Source organism: Anolis sagrei, chromosome 5 (genome assembly GCF_037176765.1).
Source record: "Anolis sagrei isolate rAnoSag1 chromosome 5, rAnoSag1.mat, whole genome shotgun sequence".
Lineage (NCBI taxonomy): Eukaryota > Metazoa > Chordata > Lepidosauria > Squamata > Dactyloidae > Anolis > Anolis sagrei.
Window position 1 is genome coordinate 89,167,616 of NC_090025.1, and position 15,881 is coordinate 89,183,496.

Sequence of the window (15,881 nt, forward strand, 5' to 3'; positions counted from 1 at the left end):
TGGCTTCCAACATAGTAACAGGCAAACATTCAATGCCTATATAAACAATGCAGACCTAGATCTATAATTATATATATATATATATATATATATATATATATATATATATATATATGCTCTGTGCATAATGAGTACCTTTAAAACAAAAGAACCAAGGAACGAAATCACACCAAATTTGGCAACAAAACGTCTCACAACACAAGGAGTGACCATCACTCAAAAATTATGATTTTGTCATTTGGGAGTTGTAGTTTCTGGGATTTATAGTTCACCTATAATCAAAGAGCATTCTGAACTTCACCAATGATGGAATTGAACCAAACCTGGCACACAGGGCTCCCATGACCAACAGAAAACACTAGAAGGGTTTGGTGGTTATTGACCTTGAGTTTGGGAGTTGTAGTTCACCTACATCTAGAGAGCACTGTGGACTCAAACAATGATGGATCTGGACCAAACTTGGCACAAATACTCAATATGCCCAAATGTGAACACAGATGGAGTTTGTGGGAAATAGACCTTGACGTTTGGGAGTTGTAGTTACTGGGATTTATAGTTCACCTCCAATCAGGGAGCACTCTGAATCCCACCAACAACAGAATTGGGGCAAAGTTCCCACACAGAACCCCCATGACCAACAGAAAATACACCACCCTGGTCTTGACTTCCCAGGTTGAGAAATGTTGCCTTAAGGCCATCCAGTCCAACTCCCTTCATCAGTACAAGAAAACATAATCAAAGCCCTCCTGACAAAGGGCCATCCAGCCATTCACACACACACACACACACATATGTATATGACAGATGCGGTATCATAGATTTGAAAGGGACCCCTAAAGAAGGACAATGATATGTTGCATGTTCCAGAGTAGGCAAACCAGACAATCTCCACATCAACATTGACAAAGAAACAGCAAGAAATAATGTTTACCCACAAGCATAAAAACATTATATATATTAGAAACCAACACTTCCTCATTACTTTATTTTCCAGATCACCAGACTGGGCCACAACAACACATGGCAGGAGACTGCTAGTAGATCTATAATTATATATACTAATTTCACATATGCTTTTCCCCCTGAAACATTTGCAAATCCTCTATATATGTGCATTTTCAATATTTGCAAGACCTATATCTCTATACATGTGTGTTTACATTTCCCCTGCAATATTTGCAAGTCCTATATATCTATATAGGAATATAGATATAGATCTATCTAGACATGTCTGTACATATTCGTGTGCGCATTTCCCCCTGTAATTTTTGCAAGCCGTATATTTCTATATTCATATTTATCTATCTAGACATCTCTCTATATATACATAATTATATCTATATAGGATTTGTAAAGACTTGAAAACATGTGAGGGGAAATTCATATATACATACAATGTATACATATAGATACAAATATATAGGTATATGGAAATCTCTAGATGTCTATATGTGTATAGGATTTGCAAAGACCTAAAAACATATGAGGGGAAAATTAATATACACTGACAAGGAAATCATTGACTATGATTTTTAGGATCAATCTCTCTCTTAGAAATGTCCAGTGCTTCACAAACATGATAATTTGTGTTTTACTTCCATCTTTTTTATAAGACTGACCTAAACCAGAGGCTTTTTGCAAGTCAACTAATTGATTTAACAATTGCTTTCTGTGGGACGAAGCAAACAACTACAGTCAGGACTCACATATTGTGATCTATCTAGCACAAGTGAAATTGCTCGGCAAACAAATACTTTCTTACTCCTTAAAAGAAACTAGGAAAGGACAGTGTATCATTTGAAGAATTGAAAATGCCAACAGCATGTACATGCAAGAAATAATATATCATTTTAAGGATGATCTGGAAAAAAATGGTGGTTTCGTTTTGTAAGAATAATATAATTTGTCTGTCTGCAAGAGAGCAGTCATTAAGCCCCAAAAATTATCAGTTGCCAATGTCTCTACTATATTGACCAGATTCTACCAGTGTCATTTTGGGGGCTACAACTTCCTTAACAGCAATGCTGTCTTGAGAATTGTAACCCTAAAAAAGTATCTTTTTCAAGATCTGTAATCATTTTTTTTAAAGTGATGCATATTTATCCTTTTAATCTCTACAGTTTGTCTCCTACCTAACAGATTTTTTTTTTTTTTGCCATTGGGCCACCCAAGACAATTAGCTGGTCTTATTCCCTCTTTTCAGGAACTGAGTTTTTTAATTAGTCTAAGCATTTTCACATCAGAGGCACCAATAGAAGATTGCACTGCAACCTACTTATGCAGCTGTTAGCCATTTGGGAAGAGATTCCCAATCTGTCAATCGATAACACAAGTGTCAACCTTCCGCTAGCTAGCTAATGAGATGATTTTGTAGCACACTAAATCATAATTCCATACCCATCTCATCTAGGGTGATACTGCTCAAGACATGACAAATAGAGAAAATGTAGCAAACATACATCAACTCAACATGAACATCTGAGTAGAACTTGAGAGCGAGACACAATGATGGAGAAGCAGGAGGAGGAAAAGGAGGCGAAGTTGTCTTAGACTTACCACCAGAGCTGTTGATCTGTTACTCAGGAGCTTTTCAATATCGCGGGCTGCACTTTCCACTAGCTGCTGTGCATTATTGGCTTCTATGGTATATAATTCTCGCTTTTCCTGATATATCTGTAAGGAAATGGTAGTGAGACACAGTTAGAAACAGAGATGTAAAAATTCCAGAATGCATTACACTGTGTGTGTGGGGGGGGGGGGTCTCCCTTTTTTCACAGAATCATCGAGTTGGAAGAGACCTCGTGGGCCATCCAGTCCAGCCCCCTAGAATCATAGAATCATAGAGTTGGAAGAGACCTCATGGGCCATCCAGTCCAACCCCCTGCCAAGAAGCAGGAATATTGCATTCAAATCACCCCTGACAAATGGCCATCCAGCCTCTGCTTAAAAGCTTCCAAAGAAGGAGCCTCCACCACACTCCGGGGCAGAGAGTTCCACTGCTGAACGGCTCTCACAGTCAGGAAGTTCTTCCTAATGTTCAGATGGAATCTCCTCTCTTGTAGTTTGAAGCCATTGTTCCGTGTCCTAGTCTCCAAGGAAGCAGAAAACAAGCTTGCTCCCTCCTCCCTGTGGCTTCCTCTCTGACAAGAAGCAGGTAAATTGAGAAATCAGGAAGGAATGTGAGAGGTGAAATAAGATGAGCCTTTACACATTGAAACATGATTTAGTTAAAAAGTGTGTTTCAGAAAGTAATTACAAATTGTACCGTAATTGTAACATTCTCCCCTGGGAGTGGAACCTATATTTTCACTATTCCTTGAAGTCCATACACTTACACTGTAGGATGGAGTTCATAAATGCTTTATTGATTCCCACAGACCACATTAATAGTTCAGAGGACTCATTACATCATGGATCTAGGGCTATCCTTTCACCTTCTCCTATTCAAAGCAAAAAGCCCTACCTTAGATCTTACCAGGCCCGTAGCCAGGATTTCGATTCGGGGGGGGGGGGGGAGGGGGCTGAGTTTGTTTCAGGGGGGGCTGAGTCTGAGTGAAAGAGGGTCTACCCTAGCAAACCTTTTGCATTATTACCCCAATACCCCCATGCATATGGGATATATTGAGTATGGTGATCAGATCATGATATGAATAAACATAACAGTTTAAATAATGCACCAGTAAAGCCTTTTCGTGAACCATTATGAGAATTTCAGGGGGGGGGGCTGAAGCCCCTCAAGGCCCCCCCACCCTGGCTACATGCCTGGATCTTACCATCCCTGCGCACCTATATTTACTTTCACCATGCAGGCTGAAAAAATGCTACACAATCCCTTCCTCCATCCCAATGGCACTACATGTCTTTTAAAGGGATACGAGAATAAGAAGGCACAGCTCCATCATGTCCATCACGGCAGCTCTGGAGAGCCACCCCTCAATCATAAGTATAACTATAATGCTATAGGCTTGCAGGAAGAGAAAGACAGGCAACATCTGTTGAACTTAATTCCCTGCTGTACTGCCACTTCCTTTTCTCTAGGGCCCCTTCAATACTGCCATATAATCCAGGTTATCAAAGCAGATCATCCACATTATTTGCGTTGAACTGGATTATCTGAGTCTACACTGCCATATAATCCAGTTCAAAGCAGATTATCTGGATCTTATATGGCAATGTAGAAGGACTTATATGTCCTGTCTTACGCAGAATTAATTTGAAGGGCAGGAAACTGTGACATTTTCAATTAGTAAACTTCCCTGGGAGTCTTTCCAGCTGAACAGCAGGATAAAATTTTTATGATTGATAGAGAGATACCATAGATAGATAGATAGATAGATAGATAGATAGATAGATAGACAGACAGACAGACAGACAGGGATCGATCAGCCAAGCAGATTGACCAGTGTGGAAACAGCCCTCTGGCTATAATCTGTAAGGAGTGGTTGATATGAGGGCTGGCTACCAGTGCGCTTGGCTGGCACAAACAGGAATCTTGAGGCTGCTGCCTTTCCTAATACATTCACCCCTAGTCTGGAATAGCTTCTGCTGGGCAAGATCTTACCCTGCCTGATCAATAAAGCCAACGTGACCAGTTTTACTGCCTTCCACACACACACCCCTCAACTCTCACGAGCCTCCTTGCTGGTGCCCCCTCTCCCAAAGCTGTGGTCGACCAATTTGCTGAGGCTAGCGGCCAGATGAGTGGCCTCTTCATTTCTCTAAATGACCCCTTCTTCCTGGTATCTACTTCCTTCTTAGTGGGTCTACTTTCTTCTCACAATGAAAATGTTATTGTCTTCTCTTGTCCTCTATAGTATCAAGCAGACATAAATAATCCACTCCCATAAAAAGAGCTAAGAAAGGCAATATAGGGACCCATTCACACTATGTAATTATTGCAAATTTATTAATGCTCCGATCAATGGTCATATGCATTTACACCAAGTGAAAAAAAAATTATAATTATAGCACTGTTATTCTACTTTGACTTCATCCCATGTGTTTGTTGTATAATGTAGTTCTAGAGGAGCTCTCTGGTTGAGATATAGTTCTCCTATATCTCATTATAGTTCTTCTATCCTGTGTGTTCACAAACAGCATAAAGGGGCTGGCTAAAGGGCATCTGTGAACTGATAGGATACCTTTGCTAAGTTGGTAACATTATATTGTAGCAAGTAATCATTTTGGTAAGGATGCTATTTTTCTGTTCCTTTGGTAGGCCTATGGTTACAGGAGACACATGGGGGAGAGGGGTAGAATGCCACTCAAGATAAAAAGGAAAAGGTTCATTAGAAAAATAAAACCAACTATTTCCCCTAAAAATGTATGCGTCGTAACAGAAAAAACTGGGGACGAGAATAAATATCCAAATTAATTAAAATCAACAAGGGTGTTACTATTGACTTCTAGAAACTGTGCTCTACAGCCCATGACTACAGATAATGTAAGGCTAAGTGAATCAATAAAAACATGCATTTATGAATTTAACAGATGGTTTAAGTTTACACAAGTCTATATTTAGTGGGTGTCACATTGTCTCGAGAGAAGTAAAATGAAGCAGTGCAAACACATGCCTGATCCCAACATTAATGTGTTGGCCAATGCCCAACAGCTTCTGGCATAACACTTTCTACTTTTTTTTAAAAAAAAAAAAGATCAATTTTTGGAAATTATTAACAAATTTCAAACAGTTTCAAGCCACTTCAGTTGCAAGTCCACAGATGAGTAAAATTTTGCAGGTGGAATTAGAGTAGCACAACTATTTGCAATACTGATGAAAAGGAACATATGAAGCCGATTCATGCCAGATGAGATTGACTGCCAGCCAAGCACAATATTGTATTAAATGTCTCTTGTATCCTCTCTGAACAAAAATGTCAAGGACTGCATCTGGAATCTTATGAACACAAAAGCATTTGCTCCATCATGCACTATGGTCCCTCTTTAAAAGAGCTCTCCTATACACACTAACAAGAGTTTGATTGCTTTTTTTTCTTACAGAATATCTGTTCAGACTTACTTACTTTACTTACTTAGGTGATCCCTCGTTGTCCGAGTAGGATAGTCTTCCAAGGTCAGTGTACTGGTGGGTCTGTAGGTGACTGTGGAGCCCTATTCTTGGTCTGCATCGTCTCCCGCAGTGAGGGCATTGGTTTTCAGGTGGAAGGTGGTCAGGATTGGTTTGACACACCTTCCTATTGGCACATTTCTCTCTTTTGCCCTCCATTCGTGCCTCTTCAAATTCTACAACACTGCTGGTCACAGCTGACCTCCAGCTGGAGCGCTCATGGGCCAGGGCTTCCCAGTTCTCAGTGTCTATGCCAGAGATTTTAATGTTGGCTTTGAGCCCATCTTTAAATCTCTTTTCCTGTCCACCAACATTTCGTTTTCCATTCTTGAGTTCGGAGTAGAGCAACTGCTTTGGGAGACGGTGGTCGGGCATCCGGACAACGTGGCCAGTCCAGCGGACTTGATGGCAGAGGACCATCGCTTCAATGCTGGTGGTATTTACTTCTTCCAGCACGCTGACATTAGTCCGCTTGTCTTCCCAAAAGATTTGCAGGATTTTCCACAGGCAGCACTGATGAAATCGTTCTCACAGGCATATAGCAGGGTTGGGAGGACAATAGCTTTATAAACAAGCACCTTGGTATCCCTACGGATGTCCCAGTCCTCAAACATTCTCTCCTTCATTCGGAAAAAAGCTGCAATCACAGAGATCAGGCGGTGTTGTATTTCAGTGTCAATGTTGACTTTTGTGGAAAGGCGGCTGCCAAGGTAGCAGAAATGATCAACATTTTTTAATGTTACACCATTAAGCTGTATTTCTGGTATTGGAGAGGGATTGGCTGGAAGAGCACTTTGGTTTTCTCGATGTTCAATGACAAGCCGAGCTTCTCGTATGCTTCTGTGAAGGTGTTTAGAGTGGCTTGTAGATCTTCCGAATGCGCACAGACAACACTGTCATCAGCATATTAGAGTTCTATAACTTCTGTAACCTTGGTTTTGACTTTCAGTCTGCTGAGGTTAAACAGCTTGTCATCTGTCCGATAGATGATTTCCACTCCGATGGGAAGCTTCCCATCAAGAAGATGAAGTATCATAGCGATGAAGATGGGAAATAAAGTTGGGGCAATAACACATCCCTGTTGGACACCTGATACCACCTTAAATGGGTCACTTTGGGAGCCATTGCTGTCCAAGACTGTTGCAATCATGTCATCATGGAGGAGCTGCAGGATATTCACAAATTTGTTAGGGCACCCTATTTTTTTGAGGATGGTCCAGAGAGCACTGCGATTAACTGTGTTGAATGCCTTTGCAAGATCATTGAACAGAGGTTGATTTTGTTCCCTGCATTTTTCTTGGAGCTGTCGTGCAGTGAATATCATGTCCACTGTTCCTCTGGAGGGGCGGAAGCCATTCTGGGATTCTGGGAGGGTGTCTTCTGAGAGGGGTAGAAGGTTGTTTGCAAGGATTCTTGCGAGGATTTTCCCAGCGGAGGTTAGAAAGGGATACCTCGATAGTTTCCGCAGTCTGTTCTTTCCCCCTTTTTGAAGAGGATGATGAAATCTGCTGGGATTTTCTCGGTCACCCACACTTTTTCTATGAGCTGGTGGAATTGTTGTGTCAGCTCAGGTCCTCCCTCTTTAAAGATTTCAGCAGGGATCCCATCAGGTCCACTGGCTTTGTTATTTTTTGTTGTTGTTGTTGGCTGATGGTATTGCTGACTTCTTCCAAACTAGGGAGTGCTGCAAGCTAATCCCTGGTTTGTTGTTGCGGGATTTGTGAGAGGACCTCTTCAGCCATATTGGAGTTGCGATTCAGGAGGCTTTGGTAGTGTTCTTTGCAACGTAGTGCAATGGATTTTTTGTCCTGCAGAAGTTTGGTTCCATCTGATGAGCGTAGAGGCTGTATGCCATGGTTTCTTGGTCCATAGATGACCTTTGTGGCTTTAAAAAATCCCTAAGCATCATGGGTATCTGCCAGGTGTTGGATTTCTTCAGCCTTCTTTGTCCACCAGATGTTCTTGAGTTCTCGTGTCCTTCTTTGGACCTCAGCTTTTGTGCTGGCGTAGATCTTTTTCTTAGCAGTGCAGTTGATGTTTCTCTGTCATGTTTTGAAGGCTTTCCTTTCTTGTCAATTAGCTGTTGGATCTCGTCATTTTCATCAAACCAATCTTGATGTTTCTTGGTTTGGTATCCAATAGTTTCTTCACAGGCTGTGATGATAGTGGTCATCAGTTTTTTCCAATATTCCTCAACATTTTTGGGGTGTTCTACAGGTAGATGGTCCTTGAGTGCTGTTTGAGAAGGGCTCATTTGGAGGGCTCCTTAAGGGCATTTTGCACCTTGTCTTTCTTCCTTGGAGTCTGCATTTGGGGGAAATCTTGATAGCCATCGTGGATCGGATTAGCCTGTGGTCTGTCCAGAAGTCGTCAGCACCTGTCAGTGCCGTTCCTCCTCCTTAAAACCTGGAGGGTAAAACTTGTTGGGAGTTGGAGTCTAAAACATCTGGAGGGTCAAAGTTTGCCCATACCTGGAACAGGCAAAGAGGGTAGTCCTTGACCTCACAGGTGCCTATTCCAACTTCTGCCTCAGTTTCTGTTTCCTCTCCTCTGCCTTTCCTTTTTCAAAGGGCCTCTTTCCTTCTCCCTCACAGAATGGGCAAAGAGGTTGCCCCAGGGTGAAGGCACAGTAGCACAGCAGGTTAAACCGCTAGCTGTAGAAAAACTTGCTCACTGGAAGGTTGGCAGTTCAAAGCCATCGGTTGAGGTGAGCTCCTGCTGTTAGCCTTAGCTACTGCCAACCTAGCAGTTTGAAAACATGTAATGTGTGAATTTATTTATTTACTTTATTTATATTCCACATTTCTCACCCCTGGGGGGAACTCAAAGTGATTTCCAACATACTCACGGCAAAATTCAATGCCTTACAAAACATAAAACAACAGTAACATAAAACTATCGATTAATTCATAAAATGTAACTACATTGGGTCATTAAAACAAGGGATTAAAACATATTAATATAAACATTTAAATAACATTAGCCAAAAGCATGGTCCAAGGCCGTTCCAGTATCAAATAACAATTACACATAATCCGTGTTTGTTATTTAGTAGATCAATAGGTACCATCACAGATCAAGCAGGGAACTTTGAAATGGTTAAACAGAAGCTTTCTGGAGCTTTAAGTGCTCTTACTGCCTATTACAGGGAAAACCAGCTGATTCCTAATCCATTAAAATGCAAAGGTGTGCTTTTCACCTTAAGAACAGATAAGCATCTTGAGCTCTGAGGATTACATAATGTTGTAAGTAAACTTCTGGTTTGTAAGGTAGCTCTTTTATTCACCTCTACCCGTCTACCTTTTATTTTTCAGTGATTGATTTTTTTTGGGGGGGGGATACTGTTTGCTTACACTTGAAAATTACCTAGGGCCGGAACTGTTCATACATGGACCATTTTAGCCAAGATTTTCTGGCTTTCCTCCACCAAAGACACCTCCCAAGGTTCCTTTCTCTCTCAGCTGCATGACCACACTCACTGCCTCTCCCATAACCCTTTCCTATGGCACACAGCAAACAGAGGAATTATCTGCAACTGAATCAGTGTTGGGTTATTTCAAAATATAGCCAAATCCATACCTCTTGTGAACTAGTGACTATGTAGTTAATTTGCATAGTGAATATGTATGAGTTGTAAATACAAACCAGTCATAACTGCATAACTCCTGGTTATGTATTTGAAACTGCCCTAATGAATTCCAGCCAGTATTATATAACATGTAACACAATTTTTGTTCCTGAGTTATAAATAAACCTATTTGGTTTTACGATAAAAACATGGCGGAAAAAACTTTGTTTTTGTGGGACATTCTGCAGCACATTTTGCTATAGTTTTTCACTGAGTACCTCATTGAGTTTCAACCAATTCAACATAGTTGGTGGCAGCCACAAAAACTAAGTTTCTGGAGTATAACAACTACTTTCGAAGTAAGTACCACACAATTGAACAAATATATCACTTTCAAACCAGGAACAGAAACTTTTCAAATTTTGTCACATAGTCATATTAAACAGGTTTGCTGTGAGTTGTATGGCCATGTTCCAGAAGCATTCTCTCCTGAATGCACCTGTGACAGGCATTCTCAGAGGTTGTGAGGTCTGTTGGAAATTAGGCAAGCAAGGTTTATATATCTATGGAATGTGCAGGGTGGGGGAAAGAACTCTGGTCTGCTTGAGGCAAGTGTGAATGTTGCAATTTGCCTCATTGAATTGTATTTAATAGCCTTGCAGTTTCAACACCTGGCTGGTTGCTGCCTGGGAGGAATCCCTTTTTGGGAGTTTTTAGCTGGCCCTGATTAATTCTTGTCTGGAATTCCCATTTGTTTAGTGTTGCTCTTTATTTACTTATTTACTGTTATTAAACTGTTGGCAAATAGACCAACAGATACTCAATTACTGGGAACTTATTTTTTTTTGTCGTGTCAGGAGCGACTTGAGAAACTGCAAGTCGCTTCTGGTGTGAGAGAATTGGCCGTCTGCAAGTTGCCCAGGGGACGCTTGGATGATTTTATGTTTTTATCATCCTTGTGGGAGGCTTCTCTCATGTCCCCGCATGAGGAGCTGGAGCTGATAGAGGGAACTCATCCACCTCTCCCCGGATTTGAACCTGCAACCTGTTGGTCTTCAGTCCTGCTGGCACAGGGGTTTAACCCACTGCGCCACCAGGGGCTCCGGGAACTTAATGAAACATAAAGAATAGATATTCTAGAGCATGCCTGTGTAAACTGACAACAGTGTACCAAATACAGATTTCTGAAATCCAAAATAGAATCTGGTAAAGAACCATTGGGATACAGGTAATACCATAATACCACAATAATCTTGCCAATTGGTTTCAATCTTTATGACAATTCAGTTGCATATCTAACAATCTGTTCCAAGCACTTTGCACTGGTACAAACAGTCTTAGCACCAGGCCTTTATTCAGAAATAATATTCTTGACAGCATGCCTTTAGATGGCAGCTTTCTTTTCTAAGAGTTTTAAATACACAGCATTCCTCTCCTTCCCCGCTGGCCTTTTTTCAAGGCTACATATGTGAAAGCAGTGCTTCCACTGTCCTGCTGCTCAGTAGGTAGACAGTGAATGTACAAAACTCTTCAGGCAATATTGAATTTCCCTGTCAATCTGAAGAAATGATTTCTTGAAGAAGCCTAGGGAAGAATGATCAAAGGACATGCAGAAAAAGAGGTTTTCTCTTTTGACATTTCTTGGCAACATGGAAGAGATCCTTCATGCAGGGTTCTGGAACTGGTTCATACCAAAGAGATGTACACACTGTCTGCCTATTTGCTGTTTGTGCTTCTCTTCTGAAGTCCCAAAGGGGAAATCCATGCATCTCCACAACTCTAAGATATACAGGCTTGAAATGTCAGGAAAGCTCATACAATCCATGACAAGAGAGGCATGAATTCCTCCCTTGAGACATTAAAAAGGAAGTAGAGTTTAAAACAAAACAACAACAAATTATGGCTACACCAAAATAGAACAGTCAAGTCAATGGCATGTTTGCTTTCCCCACATTAGAGAAAATGTGTGAAGCTAATTTCAGGTAGATGTGTGCAATGCGTATTTGTATACACAACCAACCCAAATTAAGTAAAAGGGCTTGTCCTCATTTGCTTGAAATATGAATTCTGCTGTAGTCTATATCTAGTGAAATGTGAGCCATAGCCCCTTAGCAATTTTATGTTTGACATGATTAGACAAGAAAAGATTACATCCCACACAGTTCCCTTCTGATATCCATGAAGTATAAATAAAATGTCAGCTGTTTTTAAAGTCCTCCATCTCCTTCATTATTTAAATAAAAACAGACTCAAGAAAGTGCCCTCTTAAGACAAGCTGTAGCAGATTTTCTGTCTGAATTAGTATTGTCAGTAACATGGTTTACAGATTGACCAGAGCATGAACGTAACAAGCAACAAATGATCATGTTACCTCTGATTAGTTACTTTGGTTGAAGGGATCACAAGGGTGCAATCATGACACATTTCAAAGATGACATAATAGAAGTGGCTACTAGGTTTGTGCACAGAATCAATTTGGACATTTGCTATTTCGGCTTGTTTGGACGCCTGTAGCAGCAAAGACTTTGCCGCCATATTTTTTTCTACTGAAATGGATCACGTGGCTGCTGATCACAACTACTTTTGTTTCTATTCAGGATCTCGCAGCGCATGGAGAGGCTGTAGCATGCTTGCACGGGGTTTCCCTGTGAGCTCTGCCTGTTGGTCAAATCAGGATAAAAGAAAGCTATGACGTGTTTTATACAAGCTGTATCTATTTAATGGGGAGAGTGCCTCCATTGCTCAGTTGTAACCTGACTCTAGAGAGAGGTGGTTTAATCTCTGCGGTCAAATTGCCTTGCCTTGCCACTTGCTAACAGCTTTCAGTTTTGGCCTGATGCATTGAATCTAATTTATTGATTTTCCTTGATTTTCTTGACTTTTTATTTGGGGAGTGAGAATTGAAGAATTCTCCACTTTGCAAAACGTACCATTCGTGGATTTCTACACCTGTATCAACTACCACCTGAAGAAGACTCCACGTAGTCGAAACTGGTTGTGGTTTATAAACTGTGAATTCTAAAAAAGGACTGATATACTGTGTTTTGCTGTTGACAAACTTTGGTCTAAAATAAGGACTTACAAACTTGAACATTCAGCTGGAGGAATCAGCTGTGTACCCACATCAAGAAGCTCTGGATTAAGAGACATGCAAAAAAGACTTACAAACTTTAATTTGTTATTGATAAACTTTTGGTTTTCAAAAAGAACCTACAAACCTGTGCATTTTGCTGTAAGAATTAGCTGTTTATCCCATATAAGGAAATCTTTTGGTTCAGAGAATTGCATGTAGTATACTTTGCAGTAGATGCAAGTACATTGAATGTGTTAGTATTATAAGCATAGATGTAAGATACATTATTGTGAGTATATAACTGTATTATTTTTTGGTCTATAGGGGCTTTCCGCCTTTGTATTTCGGGGAATCCTTGCGCTCTAGGCCTTAATTATGGGCCAGGAGGCCGCAACTTTAGCACCCCAATTTTCTGGATTCTCCTCCTCAGAAGTCTTTAAACCAAGAGCAGGGAAAGTCTTTAAACCAAGAGGGGAAAGTCTCTGCCCTCCACTGCTTTGAATGGGGAGACCCCGGACGAGGTATGGTCTGAGTTATTATAGCAACATTCAGCCACATCTACAAGGGAAACCCATTGGTCTTGCTCAAGACCTCAAGAACTGTTGCAAAGTCTTTTGGACTCACTCCATGGCACCGTCTGTCTCAGGATGAAATGCCGTGCTTAGAGCCTGCTCGGTTCCCAACATATCCAAAAAGGACTTCCAAAATCGCTCGGAACACCCAGGTAACCTGAACACATTTAGCCAGCTCAGGGGCAGAGGGGAGTCTTTTTAGCAGAACAAAGTGGGCCCGTTTGGAAAACAGATCAATTATAGTCCATATGGTATTAAAACCATTACTTTCCGGCAAGTCCACAACAAAGTCCATTGTAATTTGAATCCATGGTTGGTTTGGGTTTGCTACTTGTTGTAACAACCCAGTGGGTTTGCCCACTTTCTGTTTGGCTTTTGCACAGACCGAACATTCTTGTAAGTAATCTTTTACATCCCTGGCACAATATAGGCCACCAAAACTGGTGGGCTATTAATGTTAAAGTCTTTGTATATCCAAAATGCCCTGACAATTTGGAATCATGGCTTTGGGTTAACACCTTACCTTGGAGGCAAGCAGGCACATAGTATTTAGAACCGTATGTCCATAAACCCCACTCCATGGTCAGCTCCCCCTTATGGGCTTGGAGCCATTCATCTTCTTGGGCAGCCCTCCTCATCTCCTCAAACAGTTTGGCCAACTGGACAGGGGAGGGGAGGTTTGTCTTGAAGCTTGGCTCTGGTTTGTACTAACAGCCCCAACTGTTGTTTGGAGAATATGGTTCCCATCTCCTCCAGGGCCGAATAGTCAGCTGCCTGCATATATGAGAGGTCATCAGCCAATTGATTCTGCCTCCCTGGGAAGAACTTCAAGATGAAATTGAAGGGGCTGAACAACTGGGCCCACCGCAACTGTTTAGCATTCAGTCTCTGGGGCATCTGTAGGGCTTGTAGATTTTTATGATCTGTCCACACCTCAAAAGGTGTGGACCATCCCTCCTAGGAAGTGGCACCAATGAGCAAGCATTGCCCAGGCAGCAAGATTCTTTCTCCCAGACATGCCCTCTTTTTTCAGCCTCTGAGAATTTTTTAGACAGGTAAACACAACACCTTAACTGACCATCCTCATCAGTTTGCATCAGCACGGCCTCATAAGCTGCTTCCATGGCATCACAATGGACAGCAAAAGGTTTATCCATCTGGGTGTGCATCAGAATGGGCTGGCTGGTAAATTTCTGTTTTAGTTCATCAAAAGCTTTTTGGCATTCAGGGGTCCACTCTAGCCTTGCCCCAGGGGACTTTGCTTTTTTGGTCTCCCCCTGTATACAAACCAGCTGTTTTGCCAGGAGTAAGGCCAATAGAAACTAAATGGCTATATATGCAGAAGGTGAATACAGAAGGACAGGTGTGATACAAAGCACATTTGTTAGCACGGGGGTTTAGTCAAAGGCAAGATACTGACTACTCAGAAGTATATACAGAACACAGATATCTATTACTAAGATACACAAAGTATTATGTTATTGTTGTTGAAACTTCAAATATGATGTTATATGACAGATTTGTTACTTATAAACACAATAAAGGGGAACAACTTCTCTTAGTCATGGATAAATGTCCATATTCGTTTAGATAAACATAATAGTCCAAACTGTCTGATATCACTTGTAGATGTTTTTGAAGGACTATTTGTGGCATCCAAGGTTGTGTCAGAGAAGAGTTCTATACGGTGACCAGGTTACAACATGGTATCGCAGGTGTAGTTCCTTGTTTCGGTGTTGGTGATGAAAACACCTTCTTCAGGTAATGAATTCTTAATTTTTCAACAGGAAACAAGTCTCTGATACAATTACATGTATGAAAAGAACAACACACATAAAATAGATATGCTATAGCACCCCTATTGTTATATTAACATTAAATCAATACATAACTAATACAAGATAGTCAAAGTAATGTTCACATGACTTACATTTCATTAAGTAACCACAGGCTTTGCTGCAGGAGATTCTGTTGCGAGCAAATGTTCTTAATCCTGATGGACCTTAAATACATGCTATAGATAACAAGTGAAATCAAGGTTGTCATTAAGGTCCTGAAGGGAACAGGGTTTGAAATTTAAAATTCCAAAAAGTTCAGGCTTGCCAGTGACATTAAAAACAATAAAAAGGGCTTCTTTTCTTATGTCAGTAGAAAAAGGAAAAACAAGGAGCGATAGAGCCCCTTCAAGGAGAAGATGGGGCAATGCTGACAGGGGGTAGGGAAAAGGTAGAACTACTTAATACCTTCTTTGCCTCGGTCTTCTCACAAAAAGAAAGTCATCTTCAACCTCAGCAAGATGGAGTGGATGAGGGATTAGAGGACATCCAACCCCAAATTGGGAAACAAGTCATTCAGGAAAACCTGGCCGCTCTTAATGAGTTCAAGTCCCCAGGGCCAGATCAACTACACCCAAGAGTATTGAAGGAACTAGCGGAAGTCATTTCGGAACCATTCTTGGAGAACGAGAGAAGTTCCAGCAGATTGGAGGAGGGCCAATGTGGTCTCAATCTTCAAGAAGGGAAAAAAGGATGAACCAAACAACTACCGTCCGGTCAGCCTCACGTCGATACCAGCAAGATTCTGGAAAAGATTATTAAGGAA

The 15,881-nt window shown here is 41.1% G+C and overlaps 1 protein-coding gene across 3 annotated transcripts in view; it reads right to left on the minus strand.

Moving 5' to 3' along the window:
- Nucleotides 1-15,881, minus strand: part of CACNA2D1 (calcium voltage-gated channel auxiliary subunit alpha2delta 1) — a 531,008-nt gene that overhangs the window by 393,478 nt on the left and 121,649 nt on the right. For all 3 annotated transcript variants that reach the window (XM_067468854.1, XM_067468853.1, XM_067468852.1), the window contains exon 4: nucleotides 2,557-2,673. In XM_067468854.1, coding sequence (XP_067324955.1) covers nucleotides 2,557-2,673 — 117 coding nt within the window. The remainder of the gene's footprint in view (nucleotides 1-2,556; nucleotides 2,674-15,881) is intronic.